Genomic DNA, 23,707 nt, shown 5'->3' with positions numbered 1-23,707 from the left:
TTGGGTGAGTGGTCATAAGTTATGGCTGATCAGTGTATTCAATAGACTGAATATATAAGTTGCATGTTGCTATGTCAATATAAAGAAAACATTTAAAATAAATCAACACGGGTAAAAGAAAATATAACCATATTTTTTATTTAAACATCAGTCAAGACATTCTGAAAAGAGCAATACATTTTATAGATAATTGACAGAGTGCAGGTTCTAGGAACTGAGAAACCAACAATTTGCTAAAAAGTTTAAACAGTTTCCTTGCAGGCTTCTATCCTACTACACGTGCAAAATTTCAGGAATAAAAGCAATTACAACAATTAAAGAGAAAAGAAAAAAAAAAAAATGTGCGTTGTATTGACAGCAATCTGTTGAAGAGGTAAAGGCAACAGTCTGGTCATTCTGGATTCAATAATGTTTTTGTCCTTTCACCATTAACTTATAGCAGACTTATATTGTATAAAAAAAAATATTTTATAAATAGCATTCAAATGTTCAGAAAAAAAGGCAGTTGTGAAGTATAAAAACAACAGCTGCCATTGCCACCCACTCCACGGAGAAGGCGTCCCAAAATAGAACAGATATCTGAGTTTTGGAGGAACACAAGTGTTCTCAGTCGCCAATTGCAGCTCTTCCACAAGTATTGTGCAGCCAGCCTAGGAGGTGGGAGCAGGAGCATGCTTTTCCTGATGGATTCTACATACATATAGCCACACACAATATATGCAGGGAGAAGAGTGAGACACTATCATAATGACTGTGGGCAAGCACCCACCCCAGTTGAAGTATTTGTTTTTGGAAGACTTACCCTTTAAGTCAGTTTTGTTCATTCCAATATCCTAACCATGCAGTACCTACTGTGGGTGAGAACTTTCTCTTGCACAGGTTACCAACCTGGTTCTAGAGACACAATGGTTACGGACATGCTTTCCAGTGTGTCTAATGCATGGTTTCCCACTGCATTGCTGTGGTTTCACCAGCAAACTGCTTACCTTACCACAGCCTCACAGGGACACCGGAGTGACACCGCAGTTGGTGGGTGTGGGAAGTGTTAAAGACTCTTCAGAGGGTATAGCTAATAAAGAGTGTGACGACCGTAGTCACTGCAGGCAGGACTGGTACAGTGCCTTGAAAAAGTATTCATACCCTTTGAAAATTAAATTTTCCACATTTTGTCATGTTACAACCAAAACAAATATATTGTATTGGGGTTTTATGTGATAGACCAGCACAACATGGCACATAATTGTGGAAGAAAAATGATACATGGTTTTCAAAATTTTTACAAATATCTGAAAAGTGGGGCATGCAATTGTATTCAGTCCCCTTTACTCCAATACCCCTAACTAAAATCTAGTGGAACCAATGCCTGTAGAAGTCCCTTAATTATTAAATAGAGTCCACCTGTGTGTAATGTAATCTCAGTATAAATACAGCTGTTCTGTGAAGACTTCAGAGGTTTGTTAGAGAACATTAGTGAACAAACAGCATCATGAAAGCCAAAGAACACAGCAGACAGGTCGGGGACAAAGTTGTGGAGAAGTTTAAAGCAGGGTTAGGTTATAAAAAAAAAAATCTCAAGCTTTTAACATCTCAGAGTTCAATCCATCATCGGAAAATGGAAAGAGTATGGCACAACTGCAAACCTACCAAGACATGGCCGTCCACCTAAACTGACAGGCCAGGCAAGGAGACCATTAATCAGAGAAGCAGCTAAGAGGCCCATGGTAACTCTGGAGGAGCTGCAGAAATCTACAGCTCAGGTGGGAGAATCTGTCCACAGGACAACTATTAGTAGTGCACTCCACAAATCTGGCCTTAATGGAAGAGTGGCAAGATGACAGCCATTGTTTAAAGAGCCATAAGAATTCCCGTTTGCAAGAAGCCATGTGGGGGACACAGCAAACATGTGGAAGAAGGTGCTCTGGTCAGATGAGACCAAAATTGAACTTTCTGGCTTAGAAGCAAAATGCTATGTGTGGCGAGAAACTAACACTGCACATCACCCTGGACACACAATCCCCACCGTGAAACATGGTGGTGGCAGTATCATGTTGCTGAGATGCTTTTCTTCAGCAGGGACAGGGAAGCTGCTATGAGTTGATGGGACGAAGGATGAAGCCAAATAAAGGGCAATTTTAAATCTTTTGCGGGCTCTAACAGATTTTCTTTTAAGACTGGGGCAGAGATCACCTTCCAGCAGGACAACGACCCGAAGCATCCAACCAAAGCTACAATGGAACGGTTTAGATCAAAGCATATTCATGTGTTAGAATGGCCCAAAGTTCAGACCTAAATCCAATTGGCTGAATACAAATGCACACCACATTTTTCATTTATTTGTAAAAAGTGTTGAAAACTATTTATCATTTCCCTTCCACTTCACAATTATGTTCCACTTGTTGGTCTATCACATAAAATCCCAATAAAATACATTTACATTTTTGGTTGTAACATGACAAAATGTGGAAAATTTCAAGGGGTATGAATACTTTTTCAAGGCACTGTAAGCCTCATCAATCATTTAAAGTGGAACTTTAGGCTCCACAATGAAAATGGGCAACAGGCAGGATTTTAATGCAGATGATGCCTGTTTTGTCTCTTCTGCATTAAAGCTACTTACCTGCCTGTCCACCCTTGTACAATAAGCTGTGCAAGTGCAGATCACTGCACAAATTTGTCGATGCCGAATCTAACGAACTTCTGCGCATGCATGGGAATATTATCTACACTCAGCCAATGACAGCAGCCGGCGATTGCGACGCAGAAGCTGGTGACCAGAAGGGGTCAGTGATGGCAGCAAGTTCCGGGGACGGTGTATCACTGGATTCTAGGCGAGTACAGTCCCACTTTAAGGATTTTGAATATAAGAATTACAACAACAAAGAAAAAAGAATTGCAGTTTTCAGGAAGCATCGCTTACATCCAAATTCTCTCCACCTGCTGTTATTACCAGCTATCAAAGTGACAACCCATAAATACACAGGGAGGAGCAGCTATCAAAATGCAGCTGCACCTATGTAAAATGACACTTGCAGATAGTCTGCAAGAGTCTTTAGGGGAGATTTACTAAAACTGGTGCACACAGAATTTGGTCTAGCTGTACATAAAAACGAATCAGCTTCTCGTTTTTTTTGTCAAAGCTTAATTGAGTTGAGGCTAGGAGCCGATGGGCTATCATGCACAGCTGCACTAGATTCTGTGTGCACCAGGTGTACTGCTCACAGGAACCAACCACATTCTCCTTTTCAGTGTTTCTAGAAAAGAAATTAAAATTGGACTTTTCAAGCACCCCTTCCCCATGGTAAGGCTCTAATGCTTATTTAGTCTAGAGGTGAATTCTTACCTTATTCTTTGCTCCCTTGGCAGCCATTGTTCTCCACTCCTGCCCTAGAATGTGGGCTGGTCCTCAAGTGTCCCCACATATAATGCAGCACAGCTGGTGTTGCACTGTATATGATGACATCAGCAAGGGGACGGCCACGAGTGGCTTCATGAGAGCAGACATCTGGTGGAGAAGAAACATGTGGGAGCAGCGAGAAGTAACGCAAGTTAAAGCAGAGTTCCATCCAAAAGTGGAAGCTCAGCTTGTTTGCCTCCTCCCCCGCCACTGCCATATTTGGCACTTTTTGGGGGGGGAGAAGACACTTGGTTTTGACAGGTACCCACTCCCACATCCGTCTCAGTTTGCAGCGGCGAAGTAAGCCAGAGGTTCGGCCCCCCTCCTTCCTCCCGCAGTCTTCTGGGACACTTCACAGGTCCCAGAAGACTGCCAGACCAATCGGGATGCGCAGCACGACTCACGCATGCGCAGTGGGCACCCAGCTGTGAAGCCACAAGCTGTCACAGCCTGGTGCCCACAGCTGAGATGCCGGCGCCAGGGAGAGAAGGGACAGCGCAGGCAAACACATTGCTGGACTCTGGGACAGGCAAGTGTGTGTTTATTAAAAGTCAGCAGCTACAGTTTTTGTAGCTGCTGACTTTTAAGAAAACACAAAAATGACTAGAAATCCGCTTTAATCTGTCTGTTACCTTCCTAGACTAACCTAGCATTACAGCTCTCTTCAATGGGAAGTGAGGTACTACCTAAAGGAGATTTTTTTTTTTTTTTAACCAACTGGAGTTCAGCTTTAAACACAACTCTTTTGTACGGGATTCCTTTCTCTGTCTCCCATGCAATCAGGAAATTAGGATTGGCTGCTGACAGAATATTGTAATGTTTTATATTTTGTAGACTGATAAATAGGAAACACAGCATAAGAGTATTTCATATTTAAGAGCTGCAGCCAATCAGGTGAAGCTATAAGGTCTTGTGACAGCAAGTTTTCTGCAGTTTTTTTTTTCTTCAGTGCTGTAAAGACAATAATTTGAATCCTGGTGGTTTAGCTCAGTTTAAAGACACACAGTCTTTAGGGAGGGATACAACCTCTTCCTCAGGTTCATAAAGCTTTGCATGGAGTATCAATTAGAGAGAGGGAGTCTGTAAGTAAGCAGCTATCACTACTACTAGGCTCCTATTGCTAACCCCTGAATGTTGTCTGAACAATGTCACAAAAGCAACCTGCATGAAATGTCTGTCAAATGAAGATTTTAAACATTCTGATGAAAGTCATACAAAAAAACGTTTATAAACATTCTTACATTAAATTTGACCAAAAACAATTCTGATTTTCCATCAAGGAATTAGCCAGATTAACTGTAGGATTCTATGACTGATTTACCGGACAGAAAGTTAAAAAGCAGTAGACTACACAGATCAGTTAAACGGTTCATGTAAAAAGTTTTAATAACAGTTCTGGACAATGTGTAAAAGTTCGGGAGATTCTCAAAAAAATTACTATCCTTAATCCCCCCCCCCCAAAAAAAATAAAAATTCTGCGACATCACAAGAATAGCTGCTTAGCATGTTAGAGTTTGATTTCTAGACACAGCAACAGAAAAGCTAAAGATCCAAAATTAGATAACAACCAATTGTGACAAGGGCATTTTAGAGCTTGAACAGAACAAAGACAGTCTGCTGCTAGTATGGTCTTCAAAATAGACAATGCTGCCAAAAATGTGGACACCTGACCATCACACATTATATAAACTCGTCTCCAAATGAGAAAGTTAAAATGTTTCTGTTGAAGGGGACAAAGAATTGTACACTCACAACCTTGTGCTAACAGTTTGGGGAAGGCCCTTTTCTGCTTCACCATGACTGTGCCCCTGTACACAAAGCAAGCTCCATAAAGACATGAGATTGGGGTTAATAGAAATGCCAATTTTCAGCATGGCCTGCTGATCCAAAATCCAGCAGCTGATCCAACAAATGCTCTTTTGGCAGAATAGGCTCAAATTCACATAGACAACACTCCAAAATCTTTTGAAGAACCTATCCATAAGAGTGAAGGCTGAAAGCACTTTTGGCTCCACTTCTGTGGGTCACAGGAGCGCACTTAGTCATGCACTCCTATGACCCAGATTCAGTCAACAGTGGGCTAAAGTCTGTTGTTGGATGACGTCACTCAACCAGTCCAGACTCTGACTTTAATGTCAGAATCGGCCCAAATCCATAACCAGCAGTTGACTCAGAATCACAGCATGCTGCTGAGATCCTGGTCCAGCCATTGCAGTCTCCCTGCACAAACAGATGCTCCAGTAAGCACTGAAGAGACAGAGTACAGAGAAGTCATTGACAGCCACCGCTCTCTGCTCCGAGGGGACCGAGAACTGAGCGATCAGCGGTCTTTGATCGCTCAGTTTTCAAGCTTGGAGGCAGCGGGGGGACCGATGTTGCAGACAACTAGGCAAGTATGTACATTTATTATTTTGAAAACCCACAATTGTCTTAATACCTGTGTAGTTTAAGAATGGTATAATCAAGAAGCTCACATAGGTGAGATGGCCAAGTATCCACAAAGTTTTAGCCATATAGTTTACATAGATATTGATTTTTGGTGTGTCAGCTTGGCCTTAGTTAGGATGTGCATGATTGCTAACATCTCTAAACTACAAGTGCTGGAGGTTGAGATTTAACAGAAGGACATCTGTAATTCATATGCAAACATCACATAGACATCTGCTATTGGATACAAATGCTGATGACCTTTGATTAACATTCTCCTGCACAATAAGGATAATATAGTCTAAAACATTATTTTCCAGCACACATGACTTCCGGTCCAGTAATTCAACAGTAGAAAACTGTCAATTTGTTGTCTAATCTAGCAGCTCACATAAAAGAAGCAGCTATGCAGCAAAGTTCCATAAGATGGCAAATATTTCAACTTCTGTACAGGCACAGGAACATTTCAATACAACATCATTTAACTCGTTTAAGAGGTACAGTGGCCCTTGAAAGAGGAGAAACATTGCAGCTCTCCCCATGGCAACAAATCAATTTACAGATTATATTTAATAATTTTCACAAAAAATCCAGGAGGTAGCACCGATTGGTCAGGACAGACCTCAGCTCCACTTTTTGCTACAATGAGAACTGCAGAGTTACTGAATTTATTCTGTTATACCTTTAAATATAATTTGTTAGTAAACAGGCAACCATCAAAAACATAATTCCGGCTGACAGACATGGCAAACTAAAGGATATTTACAAAATATTTAAATATACAATATAGCATGAGACAATGTGAAAATACAAATTTAACACATCCTCTAAGGCTTTGAATAACAAATTTACACCAATGTTTAACAACTTGTTTTTTTTTTTCGTTTATATATTGCATTGAGACAGTTGAAACATTGACCCCATCCAGGACAGGTGCATTAATGTTAAGGAATGATTTCCTAGGACTGGTGACACTGGCGTAGCATGAGGCACTTTGTGCCATTAGATATCACATATTCCAAGTACACATAATGGATGCCTCCTCAGCATATGTGTGGCAGATTTTTAGTTTCAATGGAAATGCTTTATTCGTTTCTGGACCTTAGCTTTCCCTCTGTGCAGTTTAAAGTGGCACTAAAGGCATTAAGCTTTTTACCACCTTAATGCATCAAGGTAAAAACCTTCTGCACGCAGCTCCTCCCTAGCCACCCCTTATACTTGCCTGAACCTGATCTCCATTCAGCACTGTGCATGGGAGCAGGGGCGCTCTCTCTTTGGCTCCTCACTGGCTCAGAGGAGGATACAAGGGGTGGGGCCGAGTTGTGTGCTGTGCATTAATGAACACACAGACGGCTCGGGAGCGATCCTACAGAGGTGATCCCATAGCAAACGACTTGCTGTGGGAGGGGGGCCTCAAAAGCACCAGCGAGGGACTCCAGAAAAGGAGGATCAAGGCTACTCTGTGCAAAACCATTACAGAAGAGGCAAGTATAACGTTATTAAAAAAAAAATAATAAAATATATATATATCTCCTTTTAAAGACACTTTAAAGTTAGTTCTCACTAACTGTTGTATTATAGAATGTTATTATACTGGACAAGTAGGAGCTGCACGACCAGATTTCACCAACAGGTGGCCCTGCACAGAAAGGTAGCATTGCAGCTCTTGAACCCGTTAAGTCCCAAAACCAAGGAAAGTGAGCCCCCCCATTACTAAATGGAGGTAAGCAACAAATGATGGATTTCCACCTTCTTACACTGAAGCTTCTTTAAAAAAGGGAAGTAAAAGGGTGACCAAGTTTTAACAAAAAGGAAAAAAAAATCTGAAATATTTAATTAAACCTAGGCTAATTTTTCATTTTTGGTGAATGAGGACATGGTTCAGTCTGGATCTTCATATTTGTTTGGTTATATGACACCAATCCAGATGACGGTGACAGACCGAACTTGGGTTTTCAGCCAAGTGACATATCATTGGCCACAACTCTCCATATATTCCAATAGATGATCCACTAGTGGGCACATTTCTTTTCTTACTAGTAGATTCTCCATCAGAATGTAGGGTAAATTCAGCCCATTTCCATGATACCAATATTTTTACTGTCCCCGGTTCCATGAACACTACGCAAGTAACTGTTTTCTTTAATAAACTCCACATACCTTAATTTGCCTTAAAAATCTGCAGTCACGTGCCAGTTAAGGCTCCATAGGAGACCAGCATTGTACACATGCAATAAAGCTAGAAATGTGCTTCTTTGCTATAGGACTACATATCCCATGAGGTAATGCACATTGCTAACCGGCTGGACAAAGGTGTTGGCGTTTGTCATGGGGGGGGGGGGGTTGTGAAGTTCAGGATTCTGCAATTTATAACTTACCCATAGGGTAGGTTCATGACAGTCAGGCTGAGGAGTGAATGACTAAGTGATGCAGGGTGTCATCTTGCCAAGTAATGGGCCCAGCACATATTCCATGGCAAGTTCTGAGGCCCCAAAGAGAGGCCATAGGGATATCATGCATACTGAGCATTTACAACCAGGTACATTAATTTTTTCTGAGGATGGATTTGGGCTTTAAAATGCTTATTAAGCCATTGTGGAGATGCGGGGAGGTTTCCCCTTTTGGGACCCAGGCAGAAGATCCACCATTGGACTAAGCTTTGCCCCTCTCCAACCAAAGCCCTATCTGGGAGTAGGTGGCCAAAGATCACATTGACTTGATGAAGATCACAGATGAACGGAATGCTTTTGTATTGCCGACAAAACTGATAAAAAGGAGGTGTAACTAGACATGCACAGAGAAATAAGAATAACAAAGCCTTATTTTGAACAAAATTTTCAGTCAGCAAAATATGATACTTGGAAAAAAAACACTTGAATTCCCACTACTAGCCCACATTTAATTCTGGTCCCACGTCATGGGTCTTGGGCTTCTTCAGAGTCCTTGTTTTGGGGTGGAGGGGCAACTTTCTGAGGTAACTCTAGTCGGGCCCAGGTCATTGGCTCGGCCTTTTTCAAGAAAACTTCCACCTTTGTTGCTGTTAAGCTCACATAACTTTTTTGGACATCAATGACCTGATAATATAAGGATTAAAGTGAACAAAAAAAAAAAAAAAAAAAAACTTTCCATAAAAAGTTGCACATAATTTGTAAAGGTGAAATGACAGCTGAATAGCACCAGGTGGTTGTGAATATACTTAACGGTCAACTTTAGCCAAAACGTTTTATTGTGTCTTTGAAAGAACAAATGAGCCCCTGCGTCGTATTGTCATGGGTTACAACTGACAACTTTTATATCTGTCTGCACCATCCGGTTGGAGTTACAACTAATCCCCCCATTTATTGTATGGGTGTCACAGGGACATAAAGTAAGCTGATAGAACTGTAACTCTTCTTCCCTCTACCGTGACGTAACGTGTAGGGCGTGAGCGGAGGCAGACGCAGATCGGAAGCGGCATAATAGGAAGCCCAGCATCTGGTTTCTTTCATGGTTTTTATGCAATTTCTCGTTATATTCTTTATGTGAGTGCAAATGATAAAAATTGGCTATTTTATATAAATACTACACTATGGGAGCCCACTGTCTTTGCTTTATCCAATGTGAGCAAGGTATAATGGCAGCATAAGTGCTGAGGAATCTTAAAGGGGCTGCACACTGTAATCCTTGGAGATACTGTGAAGAGCATCTAGAGTCCTTAGTGGACAGGAGGCTGAAGTGGTCCTTTCTTAAGAAGCTAAGAATCCATAGTGTCTGATTGATACATGTCTATTTTATTAATAATCAATGGAATACTGAGGTAATATTATGAAGCAGAGATTATTGAAGAGACTTATCTGGAGGATTGTTGCACATTTATGAACGGATTTCACATTATTTACACAGCATTTTATTTATTTTAGGATTCTATATTTTTTTATCATGTGGTTCTATATATCAGTATTTATATGTGGTGTTATATACTGGTTTATGCATGTACACACAGTAATGAAGTTTCCAGCATGGTTTGATTTGTACCAGCAGCGCTACACTAGTACAAATTTTAGCATCTATTTAATTTGTGGGAACACAAATTTGTGTTAGCAGCAGCTGGTTATATATGTTTTAAAAGGATAAGTTCACCTTTTGCAGGTAATATTTTTGGATGCAGGAGCATGTAAACCATGGCACCAGCGATCAGCAGATCGCAGGTGACATGCAGGTCTCCTGCAGATTGTCAGTATATCTGCTTGCCTGTATGAGATGTATGGGCAAGCAGATATACTGACAGGAAGATTCAATGAACTACCACGGCGCTTCACAGCATGGCCGCTGTGTTTTTAAAAAGTGACCACTGGTATGGGGAACTTCTCCCCATACTTCTGCCGTTTTAATTGGCTGGGCTGAGGCAACATCCCTTCCATGCATACGCGTGAGTGCAGTCATCTGGTCTAATCCAAAATTAGGCACTGAGGTGCGCATGCGCAGCTCAGTGTACAGCAATGGACAGGCAGTTAAGAATCTTTAATGCAGACAAGAAACCGTATGTCCTACATTAAAAATTCTGGCTGTCCAACTTTTTTACATTTTTTTTTCCCCCACTTAAAAATTTTATTGATTTCAACAAAAAGGTGATCCAGAGTAATAAAAGCATTTAGAACTGCTGTAATTATATTTCTGAGCAGATGGCATTCAGGTAACACACTATAGGTCATATATACAGGATGCACACCAGTGAGAGATGGCATGCATCCTGACCAGGGTGTCAACCAAAGATAGAAAGAAAAAAAAAAAAAAAAAAAAAGAGACCTACATAAGGTACGTTGAAGCAATTCAAGCCAAGTATTGTCATAATATAATCACAGATGGGGGTGCTCAGATGGGTGATGAGGGTCACTGGAGAGATCATTTAGCCAGGGTGACCAATCTGCTAGAAATTTGGAGATTTTTAAATGAGCTTTAGCAAACATATATTCCATATTTAGATTCTGCTTAAGTTTTTTTATTTATTTAAAGTTCTACTTTAATGAGATGACATAATTTGCTGCTGATTGTGTACAATTCAGTCAGATGTTGATGGTGGTGACCTTGCTGCGTTATACTAAATCGGCTAGAAAAAGCTAAAAAGGAGCACAACAAAGCTAAGGAACAATACTTACTCCCCATAACTGTAGATGCTGCTGGAATTCTTTCTCACCATCAAACACTATGTGAATGTTGACCTGGAAGAAAATAAAGGCACATGCTAGCAAAATGTCATAGTAATGGTTAATGTGCTGGCCCAAACAATAGTTTATCTTATCTAATGTGACTTAATCAAATGTAGTGAGATGTTCTTTCATTTTACAACGTAAGGCGAGAGAACAGACCAATTCAAGCAAACATTAACCCTTTCTAGACCAGGGTCCGTTATTGCCTTGATGACCTGGCTAATTAAGTAGTGTCATCATGAGTTGGTTACTGACGATAACTAATATTGCATTTGCATAGGTAACAATTTGTCAGAAATTTTTAAAATTGATTCCAGGTATGGATACTGTTACATAGTTAGAGTACATTGGTCCAGCCTGGACCAATGCATATATCATACCTGTGGTATACCTCTAGAACAGCCTCCCTCAACCTTTACAACACAGAGGAACCTTTGAATTAAAGGATAAGTTCACCTTTTGTAACATGGTACACCCGTATACACGGTGTAAAATCTAACATGTTAGCCCATATGTTTCCAGCGAGGCCTCCATAAAGATGCAATCCTGGCTAAAGCTAGAACAATGCCAAACTTGTCTGCGGACAATGTGCGAATTCCCGTTTCCTGTCTTTTCTGCTGAGGTCCAGCGACAACAGGCAAAATTCCTGGACATTACGAAGAGGCTGTGCATCCTCAGTGTCCAATACTTCATGCTGTAACCTGCTAAATTGAAGGTCATCGCCAATGGCACTACCCAGTTTTTTGATAATCCTTCTGTGGTTGTAAACTGGCTGGACAGAGGAGCGTAACCTAGCACGCCGATCTCCACCATGGTTAGCTGGGTGCTTTCTATATACCTAGTGCATTGTTTTTCATTTTTTGAATGATGGATTTTGTTAGGCTGCTACAAATGATATGCCCTGCCATCTGTTTAGCACTAACATTTTTCACTGTTTTTTTTTTATGAGTGATGACTTGCTAGTACACACCTGTTTATGTACCTTCAGGTTAGTGTTTCCCCCACTTCATAGTGCTTTGTGGACCCCACAGATTTGTATTGATGTGGTACCTAGTCCTAGTTTGGTTGGTCCAGTTTTGTTTTTTATAGTTGCTGCACTTGTTTTTTATTTAGGGTGCTCATTTTATAGCCCTCAAATGTTATGCCACTGAATTTCCCCCGGTCTTCATTTTGGCTACTGGAGTATTATAGCAAATGAAAAAAATAGTAAGTGGAGATCCTCCTGCGCTGCCAAGAGTGAAGGAATAATGATATAAGTAGCCAACACCCTATCCTATACCTAAACCAGGACAATGCAATATAAAAAACAAAATGCTGGACAAAATGTAAATATGTAAAAATATCCATATCTGGAATTCCTCCTTAAAGTGTTACTAAACCCAGGACCCTACATTCAGTATCTGGTCTCCCACAGTACACACAACATGGAAGTGCAATTATGTTAGTAAATATAGACTGCTAAATAACTTTTCTCATCAGCAGTTAGAGCAGTCCTGTGACTTTTAGAAGTGTCCAGCAGAGCACTGGTTAAAGCTTGTAGAAGGGTTTTCTTTCTGCTCTAGGAGGATGCAAAACCCCTGGCCTGCCTTGACAGTACTGATAGGCCCTATACTGATCACATGCACGCTAGCAAGGGAGAAAAAAAAAAAAAAAAAAACCTCTCTAGCAATACACACCAAACTGAGCTTGTGCAGCGTTGCCACACGAGATGTCTTTTCAGTAGATAAGAGGGAGACACTGGAAGAGGGGGAGGATCAGAGAAGTCAGGATCAAACAGCATTTTTAAACAATGCAGAGGCTTAACCCCTTAGGTTCAACAGTGAGTGTACAAGCATGCTTTACTGCATATACAGACTGATCTTACTGTTGTGGGTTTAGTAACACTTTAAGGACACAAGGGTTTTTTTTACATATACAATTTTTAATACTATATTTAAATGTGTCACAGGACTGCCTAGAGGCACAGTACCATCTGCATACTAGAGGATTATTTTGTGAACAAACCTTCCATCAAGATCATAGCTGACATAGCTATCACATTAAAGGAAACTACTTGTGATCACATGAGGGGACAGGAGCTGTCAGGGACAAGTATCAAATGAATAATGCAAGAATACTATATACACGTTGACCACACCAAGGAAACAAAGGCAGTAAGCATGTGCCAAAATGATAAACACTTAACTTTTGCAAATCCAAGAAATAAGGGGTTTATTCCTCATTTTAGGAGAATTGCCAGGGCTATGCAAATCATTTTTGCTCCTGACTCAACTGTGTTCAGAAATACTGGATTACAGCACATATACATTCCAAAGTTATAGAGCCATCTATTTCAAACCACAACTTGAAAGCCTTGGCATAGGTCAACTGCATCTTTCACATGTTCAGTAATAGGATTAAATGACTTTTAATCACATACTTGGAAAATCTCTTCAATGAACGCCACACACCTTTTCTGTACAACATGTAATTATTGTTCACATAGCTACTGAGGGGTTACAGCCAACCACAGTGAGATAACCATTGCTGAAACCTACCACAGTGCTATTGGCCTCTACATAGCTGAGCTCAGGAACAGAATTCTTTGCATAGATTGAGATGGTGACACCTCCACCTGTCTGATGCCAGTCATGCCGACATGGGACAACCTTTTTACCCTGAAAAAATAAACAAACATGTTAGATTTTTTTACGTCACATATTAGTCACTGTCGGAATGGTTTTTGAAGTTGAAAATCATTTTAGTTCTGAAAACTAAATGTCAAATAAAAATCAAGCGCTGTGTAAGTGAATAAGAAAGGACTAGCTGCTAGCATAAAAAGGTAACCTCTAAAACCTCAAAAATAAGCCATAAAACAAATGCAGCGCTAATAAGTATAAAACACATTCATGTGAATAAATAGGACAATACAAATAAATAAAATAGGCAAGTAAAAATGAATGATTGAAAGTCAAGCCTCATGAAGTGCAAGGCGGCGTGAGTAATGTGAAAAAGTCAATAAAGTTAATAGTAAGATAATCGTGACTCCTGTGATGGTGGAAATAGGTGTAGATTGCACTAATCAGATAGCAGAAGTGCTTGCGCATGGAGTAAATAAGACCCACTCCTGGTACTCTGGATCTGGAACACTTGTAGTGGTGGTGGTCATCTGTATAACAGCCACATGGTGTCGTGCATCATGAATCCAGGGACAACTTCAAGCAGTACCAATATCAGCCACCAGGAGGATCATCCAAGATACCAGACATCAATAAGGCAGGAGTCAGGAACCACCTTCTGAAAAGGGGGGCTCCAATGCAGAAGAAGGGGAGCCCCAGACAAAGCCTCTGACAGTGTAGTATATATTTTAATGGTAGAAATGCACATAACATAAAAACACACTTACAATGAGATTCCAAAAATGGCCGCCGGCCGTCTGTTACAGGCCATGTGGTCTGGTATAGCAGATAAAGGGCACCTCCCTGACGTGTTTCGTGTACAAGACACATTATCAAAGGGCAGGGCAGGGCAGAAGGTGCTTCCTGACTCCTGCCTTATTGATGTCTTGTATCTTGGATGATCCTCCTGGTGGCTGATATTGGTACTGCTTGACATTGTCCCTGGATTCATGATGCACGACACCATGTGGCTGTTATACAGATGACCACCACCACTACAAGTGTTCCAGATCCAGAGAACCAGGAGTGGGTCTTATTTACTCCATGTGCAAGCACTTTTGCTATCTGATTAGTGCAATCTACACCTACTTCTACCATCACAGGAGTCACGATTATCTTACTATTAACTTTATTGACTTTTTCACATTACTCACGCCTTCTTGCACTTCATGAGGCTTGACTTTCAATCATTCATTTTTACCTGCCTATTTTATTTATTTTTATTGTCCTATTTATTCACATGAATGTGTTTTATACTTATTAGCGCTGCATTTATTGTTTTATGGCTTATTAGTTCTGAAAACTACTTACAACCCCCAAATAGGATATATTTTCTGAAATCAGACACCCTGGAGAATAAAATAGTGGTGCTTCCAATAATTTATGTTACATGATATTAGTGTAACGGTTTATGAAACTCAAAATTTCAGTAAAAAAGTTATTTAGGACACACAAACATCAAGGTTTAAAATTATATGCACCTGTGAAACAGCAACAAACTTGGGCACCCTATATTTTCCATAAACAACTGTTTAAACATGCCTACAGGTCATCAGCTTAGAGTTAGCTATGAACAATGAGCCAAGCATTACTGTTCTCACCCCAGCATGCATGGCAATATGCAACATGTATCGTGGTTAACATTTGTGTGATGCATGTATGTGGGAGGTGGTATCAAAAAAAAATTTCGGGGAGGGGGTTAAGTGCTTGGGTGCACCTTTAATTTTTAATGTTTTCTACTAATATATTTATCACATGACAGGTTTTCTTTAATGAGACTTCACACCTGGGGAAGGTAGGGGGACCTTACACTTACAGATGGGTGTGGAAGTGAACCGGGAGATGCACAGCTGCCAGATTGTGTAAATTTGACAAGCTGATTGTCAAATGGAAGTACAGTTCCAGTGGCTGCAGTTGCCATCTGTGCATGTAAACCCCCCCCCCGCCACTGGTCTATGACGTTCATGGTAAAAGGGTTAAAATGTATCTAAACCACCAAACAAAAAATATAATAAATTGCATATTACCAGTCCTTAGATGTGGTGGTTGCATGAATTCTCACTTTTCAAGCAAACATTTTTAGCAAGTACAGAAAAAACCTGTTGATCTTGCCAGAAATGCAAGAGCTTTGTCACTTGCTGTGAGCTGAAAAGAAAGCAAAAACTATGTAAAATTCTAGTCCCATCAATCCACCATCTAGTAGAGTTGAAAAATGGCAGACATGTTTGTCCAAGTCCAAGCCGTGGGCTAACCATAGCTCCCTCCATAGACAGCCTGGAGAAGTGAGTGTAGACATAAAAGGCACAAGTGTGTGATATGCAGCTTCAACATCTGAAGATACAGGAAAAAGCCTGGAAAAAAAGAAACTAATACAGCCACCACATCGAAGGACATTAAAATTGATTTGAAATTTAGGTATGCTTCTATGGATAATGACTAAAAAGTTAGTTACCAAAGAAATGTTCCAATAAATACAAACACTTCTATTATACCAACATCATTGCACCAATGTAATAAAGAAAGGAAATACACTCACTGGATGCTATTATTAAAAAAACTCAAAATAATAATAAAAATGTGAAAAATATACAAATCACAAATAATATTATTATATTATTATTATTATTTATTATTTATTTGTGATTTGTATATTTTTCACATTTTTATTATTATTTCTATGGATAATGACTTTCAAGCTCTCCAGTCTCTGGCATGCAGACACAAAGTCTTGTATACAACTCATGGCTTTGCAAGAAATATAGGAATAGGATTTAAAAAGGATGTGTAGCTTAAAATAAAAGTGACAGCCTTTATTTATTATTTTTTTAATCCCTACACCCCCATACACAAAGTCATTCCAATTAGGTAAAGTCCTTACACTTCCTGGTAGTGTTAAAGCTTGCCCAAGCCACCTGTCTCCCACATATTACAATTAGTCCAACACAGTGATATGTTGGAATGCATTAGGAGTCAGGATGGACATGTAAGCTTTGAAACCACCTGTCAAAAATGCTTAGCATTCCAGCCAAGTTGGAGCAGCAATTTTTCTTTTTAAATTTAAAGCTGAACTCTGGGCACAAATACATTACTCAATAGCCACAAACGATGAGACTCCACTTTGTGCGCACCACATTCCTTCGCAAACCCAGTCATTAGCTTGTAAACGTCGCAGTGAAATCACTATGCTGATCATAGTCTGTGCAATAAGCCAGTGTTTTTCAACCTTTTTTGTGCAAAGGCACACTTTTTTCATGAAAAAAATCACGAGGCACACCACCATTAGAAAATGTTAAAAAAATTTACCTCTGTGCCTATATTGACTATATATAAAGTAATTCTCTTGAATAGGAATCAAACACAAAGAAATTATTTTATAATTACTTTATTATGAAATAATAAAGTATTTTATAATTGGACCCGGGGGCCGGACCAAGAGTAGATGAATGATGTGTATGTGTCATCCATAGTAAGTATAGTAATATTCCCCCATAGTAAGCATAGTAATTAATCCCCCATATAGTAATTCATCCCCCATAGTAATTAATCCCCCATATAGTAATTCATCCCCCATAGTAATTCATCCTCCATATAGTAATTCATCCCCCATAGTAATTCATCCCCCATAGTAATTAATCCCCCATATAGTAATTCATCCCCCATAGTAATTCATCCCCCATAGTAATTAATCCCCCATATAGTAATTCATCCCCCATAGTAATTAATCCCCCATATAGTAATTCATCCCCCATATAGTAATTCATCCCCCATAGTAATTCATCCCCCATATAGTAATTCATCCCCCATAGTGTAATTCATCCCCCATAGTGTAATTCATCCCCCATAGTAATTCATCCCCCATATAGTAATTCATCCCCCATATAGTAATTCATCCCCCATATAGTAATTCATCCTCCATATAGTAATTCATCCCCCATAGTAATTCATCCCCCATATAGTAATTCATCCCCCATAGCAATTCATCCCCCGTATAGTATTTCATCCCTCGTATAGTATTTCATCCCCCGTATAGTATTTCATCCCCCGTATAGTATTTCATCCCCCATATAGTATTTCATCCCCCATATAGTATTTCATCCCTCATATAGTATTTCATCCCCCATATAGTAATTCATCCCTCATATAGTATTTCATCCCTCATATAGTATTTCATCCCCCCATATAGTATTTCATCCCTCATATAGTATTTCATCCCCCCATATAGTATTTCATCCCTCATATAGTATTTCATCCCTCATATAGTAATTCATCCCTCATATAGTATTTCATCCCCCCATATAGTAATTCATCCCTCATATAGTATTTCATCCCCCCATATAGTATTTCATCCCCCCATATAGTATTTCATCCCTCATATAGTAATTCATCCCTCATATAGTATTTCATCCCCCCATATAGTATTTCATCCCCCCATATAGTATTTCATCCCCCCATATAGTATTTCATCCCTCATATAGTAATTCATCCCTCATATAGTATTTCATCCCTCATATAGTATTTCATCCCTCATATAGTATTTCATCCCCCATATAGTATTTCATCCCCCCATATAGTATTTCATCCCCTCATATAGTATTTCATCCCTCATATAGTATTTCATCCCCCCATATAGTATTTCATCCCTCATACAGTAATTCATCCCTCATATAGTAATTCATCCCCCATATAGTATTTCATCCCTCATATAGTATTTCATCCCCCCATATAGTATTTCATCCCTCATATAGTAATTCATCCCCCCATATAGTATTTCATCCCCCCATATAGTATTTCATCCCCCCATATAGTATTTCATCCCTCATATAGTAATTCATCCCTGATATAGTAATTCATCCCCCATATAGTATTTCATCCCCCCATATAGTATTTCATCCCTCATAAAGTAATTCATCCCTCATATAGTATTTCATCCCCCACAGTACTATTCCCCCCCCCCCTTCTAGTAAGCCAAGTCCCCCGTGTCAATTCACTTACCTTTTGCGTTCCTCTCGCTGTCTTCCCGCGCCGTTCGGGTCTTCAGGGCGGACTGTGAGAGGAGCCTAGCTCCCCTCCCCTCACGTTCGGCACGCTGCCCCGCCTACACACATCCTGACAGCCACATCCGCAAGCCGGATTAAAAGGTCCGCGCGGACTTTTGGGGCTGCCAACCGAGAGGAGGCAGGGGAGCGGCCGACCGAGAGGAGGGAGGGGAGCAGGCGCCCGGCACACAGAAGAGCCGCATTAGACTGGGTAAAGAGCCGCATGTGGCTCGCGAGCCGCGGCTTGCCGACCACTGAATCATTAGATTCTAATGATTGGTCTATTTGTGAGCCGAAGCCACATGTTACAGATGAAATTGGAATTTTTCCCACGGCACACCAGACAATATCTCACGGCACACTAGTGTGCCGCGGCACAGTGGTTGAAAAACGCTGCAATAAGCAAAGCAGTAGGAGGGATCCAGCAGACCCTGCCCACTACAGGTTGCCTGCAAAAAAAACTACAGGAGGGAGCAGCGACCAGACCAGCCACCCTGCACATGGAGAGAAAGCAGCAGTGATCAGTCCTTATTACAAAGGGATCCTGCACAGAGGTTTCACACTGGATTACAGCACAGATCTGGAAGAAATACACAAAGCACACTAATATTCAAGGAAGAATGCACAAGCCCTTTGTGTTCTGGACAATATTAGTTCACCTTGCAGCTGACACTTTAAAGAGTGATTCCAGGTAACCATATACATGTATGCATGAACAGCAAACAATAGTCAGAAAACACAGCAAATCTGTTGAAATGAATTTGTATTCTGTGCAATCATCTGAAGTCTGATTCCAGAGAACACCTCTTATAGTGTGGGACAAGTTCCCAGAGCTTTACTACATTACTTTCTCATCACAAGTCAGATTAAAGCAGAGTTCCACCTAAAAAAATAAATAAAAGTCAGCAGCTACAAAAACTGTAGCTGCTGACTTTTAAAAAAAATGCAGCCACTTACCTGTCCCTTGGTCCAGCGGTGTCTTCACCACCGCTGATTTCACCGGCTGTCTTCTCTCCCTGGCACCGGCATCTTCAGTGTGGGCACCCGGCTGTGACAGCTTGTGGCTTCACAGCCGGGAGCCCACTGCGCATGCGTGAGAAGCGCCGCGTTTTGTGAATGGCCTCAGTCTTCTGGGACCTGTCATGTGTCCCAGAAGACTACAGGGAGGGAAGGGGGGGGGGGGGGGGGGGAAAGACTACTTCCGCTCCCCAGACCTGCACAAATGGTTCCAAATAAAATGATGCACTAATCACAAAGAAAAAAAAAAAAGCTTTAATTTGCCAGAGACAAATTTTCTTTTATTTGCGTTGTCCATGTTAAGAGCAGTGAGCTAGGTGAGGTGAGCTTTCAATCAAGAAGATTCAAGTTGGTGAATTTAGTAGTGATTCACTGCAAAGTCTTCTCATCCCACTGTAGTGCAGCCAGGTACAGCCTCTATGGGGATGACAACGTTGCTCTGAATTCAAGAGCAGTACAAGAGTGTTGTCACCATCACAGGAAAAATCACTGGCAGAATCATTTCAATATTTATGGGACTTTGCAGGGAGACTAACAGTGCAGATACACTTACAAGCGCCTTGCACACAGGGACACTTAGAAGCAGTTTACCCCTCCTGGCGTTTCACTGCACAGGTACAGCGTGCAGCCCATCTACAGGCATGTCAAAATCCATGGTAGCCGCGCTTAGGGCCATGTATGTACAAGCTTTCCGGACCTTCGTATTCCGCTACAGCATAGCATATTCCGCTACAGTGTGTACTTGTTTCAATTAAGAGCACCAAGTGTCATTCCTGCCTGCTGCATCATTCCTCTGCCATCACAGCATGAATCAGCGCTGACACATTTTCCTGACACCAAGAGAAGAATGGTAACAGGGAGGGACCTCCAGCAGACTGACATCCTCCGCTCTGTTCCTGTGAACTGTGTGAAGGGGGAGGATGTCCCTTCCCTCCAATCAGTTCTCAGATTGTAACTTCAGCTCTCTGCCCCTTTTTTCTGAATTCTCAGGCAAGCATGATAAATCCAGCACTTTGAACAGATGTAGAGAAGAGAAGGCTGCAGATAGACAAGTACAACTTCTGAGGGAGGATTTGTTTCATCTTAGTGTATCACCTGAGGTCAGATACTTGAATAGGTATATGTAAGGGTTTACAACCACTTTAAAGTGGTTGCAAAGGCTCAAGGTTTTTTACCTTCATGCATTCTATGCATGAAGGTAAAAAAAACGGTGTGCAGCATCCCCCCAGTCCTTCCTAATACTCACCCAAGCCCCCTCTCTCTATCCAGCGATGTGCACTGGAGTCACAGCTATCCCAGGACCCCCTCTTCTCATTGGCTGGCACAGCAGCAGGAGCCATTGGCTTCCGCTGTTGCCAATCAAAGCCAATGAGAAGAGAGAGGGAGCGGGGCCGAGTCACAGCTCCATGTGTGAATTGACACACAAAGCAGTGGCTGGGGACTGCTCATGCTCGGGTGCCCCCATAGCGAGCTGTTTGCTATGGGGGCAACCAACAGGAGGGAGGGGCCAAGAGCACCGGCGGGGGACCCGAGAAGAGGAGGAGGATCCAGGCTGCTCTGTGCAAAATCACGGCACACAGCAGGTAAGTATAGACATGTTTATTAAAAACAAAAAAATTAAGCCTTTGGAATCACTTTAAGTTATACATTCCAGGGCAATAGAAAACCATCTGCATTCTGCAAAATGCCAAAGCAGAGAGCTCCCTTCTATGCCCAGTATGGTTCCCTACACTTTCCCCAGTTAGATTTTCTAATCTCTTCAACCAACACCACACACAGAGAAAACATCAGGCTTGGATAGATTTGGATGTAGGCCCTTTCACGTTATCAATTCAATCAGGTCCGCCTGTCTGTTTTTCAGGGAGACACGATCAGACCCCCTTTTCATCTACCCCCAATATGATGCCCCAAAAAGAAATGGAAGTGGATTTGTCCCCCTCCGTCTAGGTGGATCGGATCTGAGGGCAGTCGGATGTAATTGGACAGCCGGTCTGTTTACACCCAACCACCCCATAGAGCAGAGTGGGCTGTGTCCCTGTTTGCTCTGCATAATCGGAACAGACGTGGACCTGACATCCTCCCGCTCTGCTCAGCGGGGGACCAGAAAACAGATCCTCCACTGAGCAAGTGGATTCACATAGTGCGAAAGGGGCCTAACCAGTACAAGATTACATAAAAGTGGCACTTCCAAAAGCGCTATGAATTTCTGCCAATATTTGCTTCTATTAAACAGGGAGACAGGGAGACATTGTAACAAGAGGTTCAACCTTTTAACTTACATCGTTCTTTTTAATCCACAAATGTGAGCCCCTCGAGCACCCTTCCTGCGATAAAAACGTATTAAAATCTGACGTTTTCCTCTTGCAGCAACTCCAATATTTCATCCTAGCAAATTTCAAGGAAAAAAAAAATGTAACTAATCAGCAAAAAACATAATGGTCCTTCTTGCCTTCTCTCACAGAACCTAGAGGATACTTATAAACAGCCAGCGCACTTGAAATTGATATTTTTAGGTAAAGGTGGCACCTATTAAATCAACTGCATGTCAGGGACACACTAAGATTTAGACTTTCCTACCATAATTTCCAACAGGGTTTCTGGCCACCTTGGAGATTTGGATGTTTCTACTCCCTGTCGCAATCTCCAGAAAAACAGATAAATATCTACCAACTAGTGAGTGTTGGTACCTGCCAATAACCGCTACAGCAGGTGTGACAAGTGGGGAACTCGTTATAGAGATCTCACAGGAGTTCTGAGTGGGGAAAAAAAAAAAATTTGGTAACTAAGTGCAACTAAAGGCAAAACTTTTTTTTTTTAGTTTTGGATAGGGTAGAGATGGATTATAACACCTATTACATTTGAAGAAATTCCCAAACATTGAGTTGTCCCCAGAAAAGTAATAGAGGGGAAATCTTCCAATGGGGACATCAGTTCTGGTGACCTGGGGATCCCCCAAGGGATTCCCTTAATTTGCAAGGATTTCCTTTCACTTCCTGCTTGGCTATGGGACAGGAAGTGAAGGGAAATCTCCACAATGGAAAACAGAGGGGTTATAACCCTCTCTTAGGCTATCCAAAATGATAAAGAAAATGTTTGCCTATTGTTCTACTTTAACTCTCAGCATGTACGAAAACAATAGAAAGGAGGAAATGCCTTTCTATAAAACGAGACCTTGCAAATTGCAAATGCAATTTTTTAAGTGGCTCAAGGGACCCATTTACCAACTCCAACTAAAGAGGAGCAAGTTAAAAGAAACACAGTGTGACAGCAAAAGTCGAGCACGGTTCCCCCCGTCCCCATCTCTTTTCTTGCATCTTTCAAAACACTCACTTGATGCTGAAGGGCCTAGAGGCATCAATGGGAAGCCAAGACTTCTGGTCCACTAACTTTGGGGAAACTAGCCTGCATGAAGTTGTACAAAAGCTTCACAAACTTGTGGGGGTGATGTACCAGTTTACTGTTCCTCAGAGTTTAGGAGGGCTAGACATTGGTCAGTAAGTGTAGCAAATAGAAAAATGTAGCTAGTAGGAGTAAAACATGCTTCAGGTTCAGTGGTCAGATACATTAAATAATGTGCCATGGCTGGTAGTCAGTGGAAGTTAATAAGTAAATAAAACTACTGAGCACTTGTGGTTGAATAAGGCTACAATGTGCCAATAGGAGAAATAGCACTCCAAAGGCCTAAAAAGGCAAGCAAAGGACCACATCTGGCCTGCAGTTGCGGACTGCTGCTTTAGTAATTCTTAGGATGGGGCCCTTCTTTAACAAAATAAAAAAGTACCACACTGCTTCTATAAAATGACAAAAACATAAAAAAGGCTGATGGCATCCCAAATTAGGTAATTTAAACCAATCTAATGATTTGGTAATCTCTCATCTGAGAATATTTCAAATTACACTTTTTTCACTTGCACGGTTACAGCTGCCTAACCATTTCAATACCGGGCAATTTTACACCTTCCTGCCCAGGCCATTTTTCACGTTTCAGCG

At 41.1% G+C, this 23,707-nt stretch overlaps 1 protein-coding gene across 1 annotated transcript in view; it reads right to left on the bottom strand.

Annotated features, from left to right (window-relative positions):
* Window positions 1-112: 112 nt before the first annotated feature.
* Window positions 113-23,707, bottom strand: part of CHORDC1 (cysteine and histidine rich domain containing 1) — a 52,784-nt gene continuing 29,189 nt past the window's right edge. The window contains exons 8-11 of the mRNA XM_089656552.1: window positions 21,997-22,102; window positions 13,545-13,664; window positions 10,957-11,019; window positions 113-8,895 (exon numbers count right to left, since the gene is read on the bottom strand). Coding sequence (XP_089512678.1) covers window positions 8,737-8,895; window positions 10,957-11,019; window positions 13,545-13,664; window positions 21,997-22,102 — 448 coding nt within the window. The 3' untranslated portion in view covers window positions 113-8,736. The remainder of the gene's footprint in view (window positions 8,896-10,956; window positions 11,020-13,544; window positions 13,665-21,996; window positions 22,103-23,707) is intronic.

Source organism: Staurois parvus, unplaced genomic scaffold (genome assembly GCF_062004578.1).
Source record: "Staurois parvus isolate SC_StPar_1 unplaced genomic scaffold, SC_StPar_1.0 ptg000027l, whole genome shotgun sequence".
Lineage (NCBI taxonomy): Eukaryota > Metazoa > Chordata > Amphibia > Anura > Ranidae > Staurois > Staurois parvus.
The sequence above is the reverse complement of the archived record's forward strand: the minus strand, read 5'-3'. Positions and strand labels throughout refer to the sequence as shown.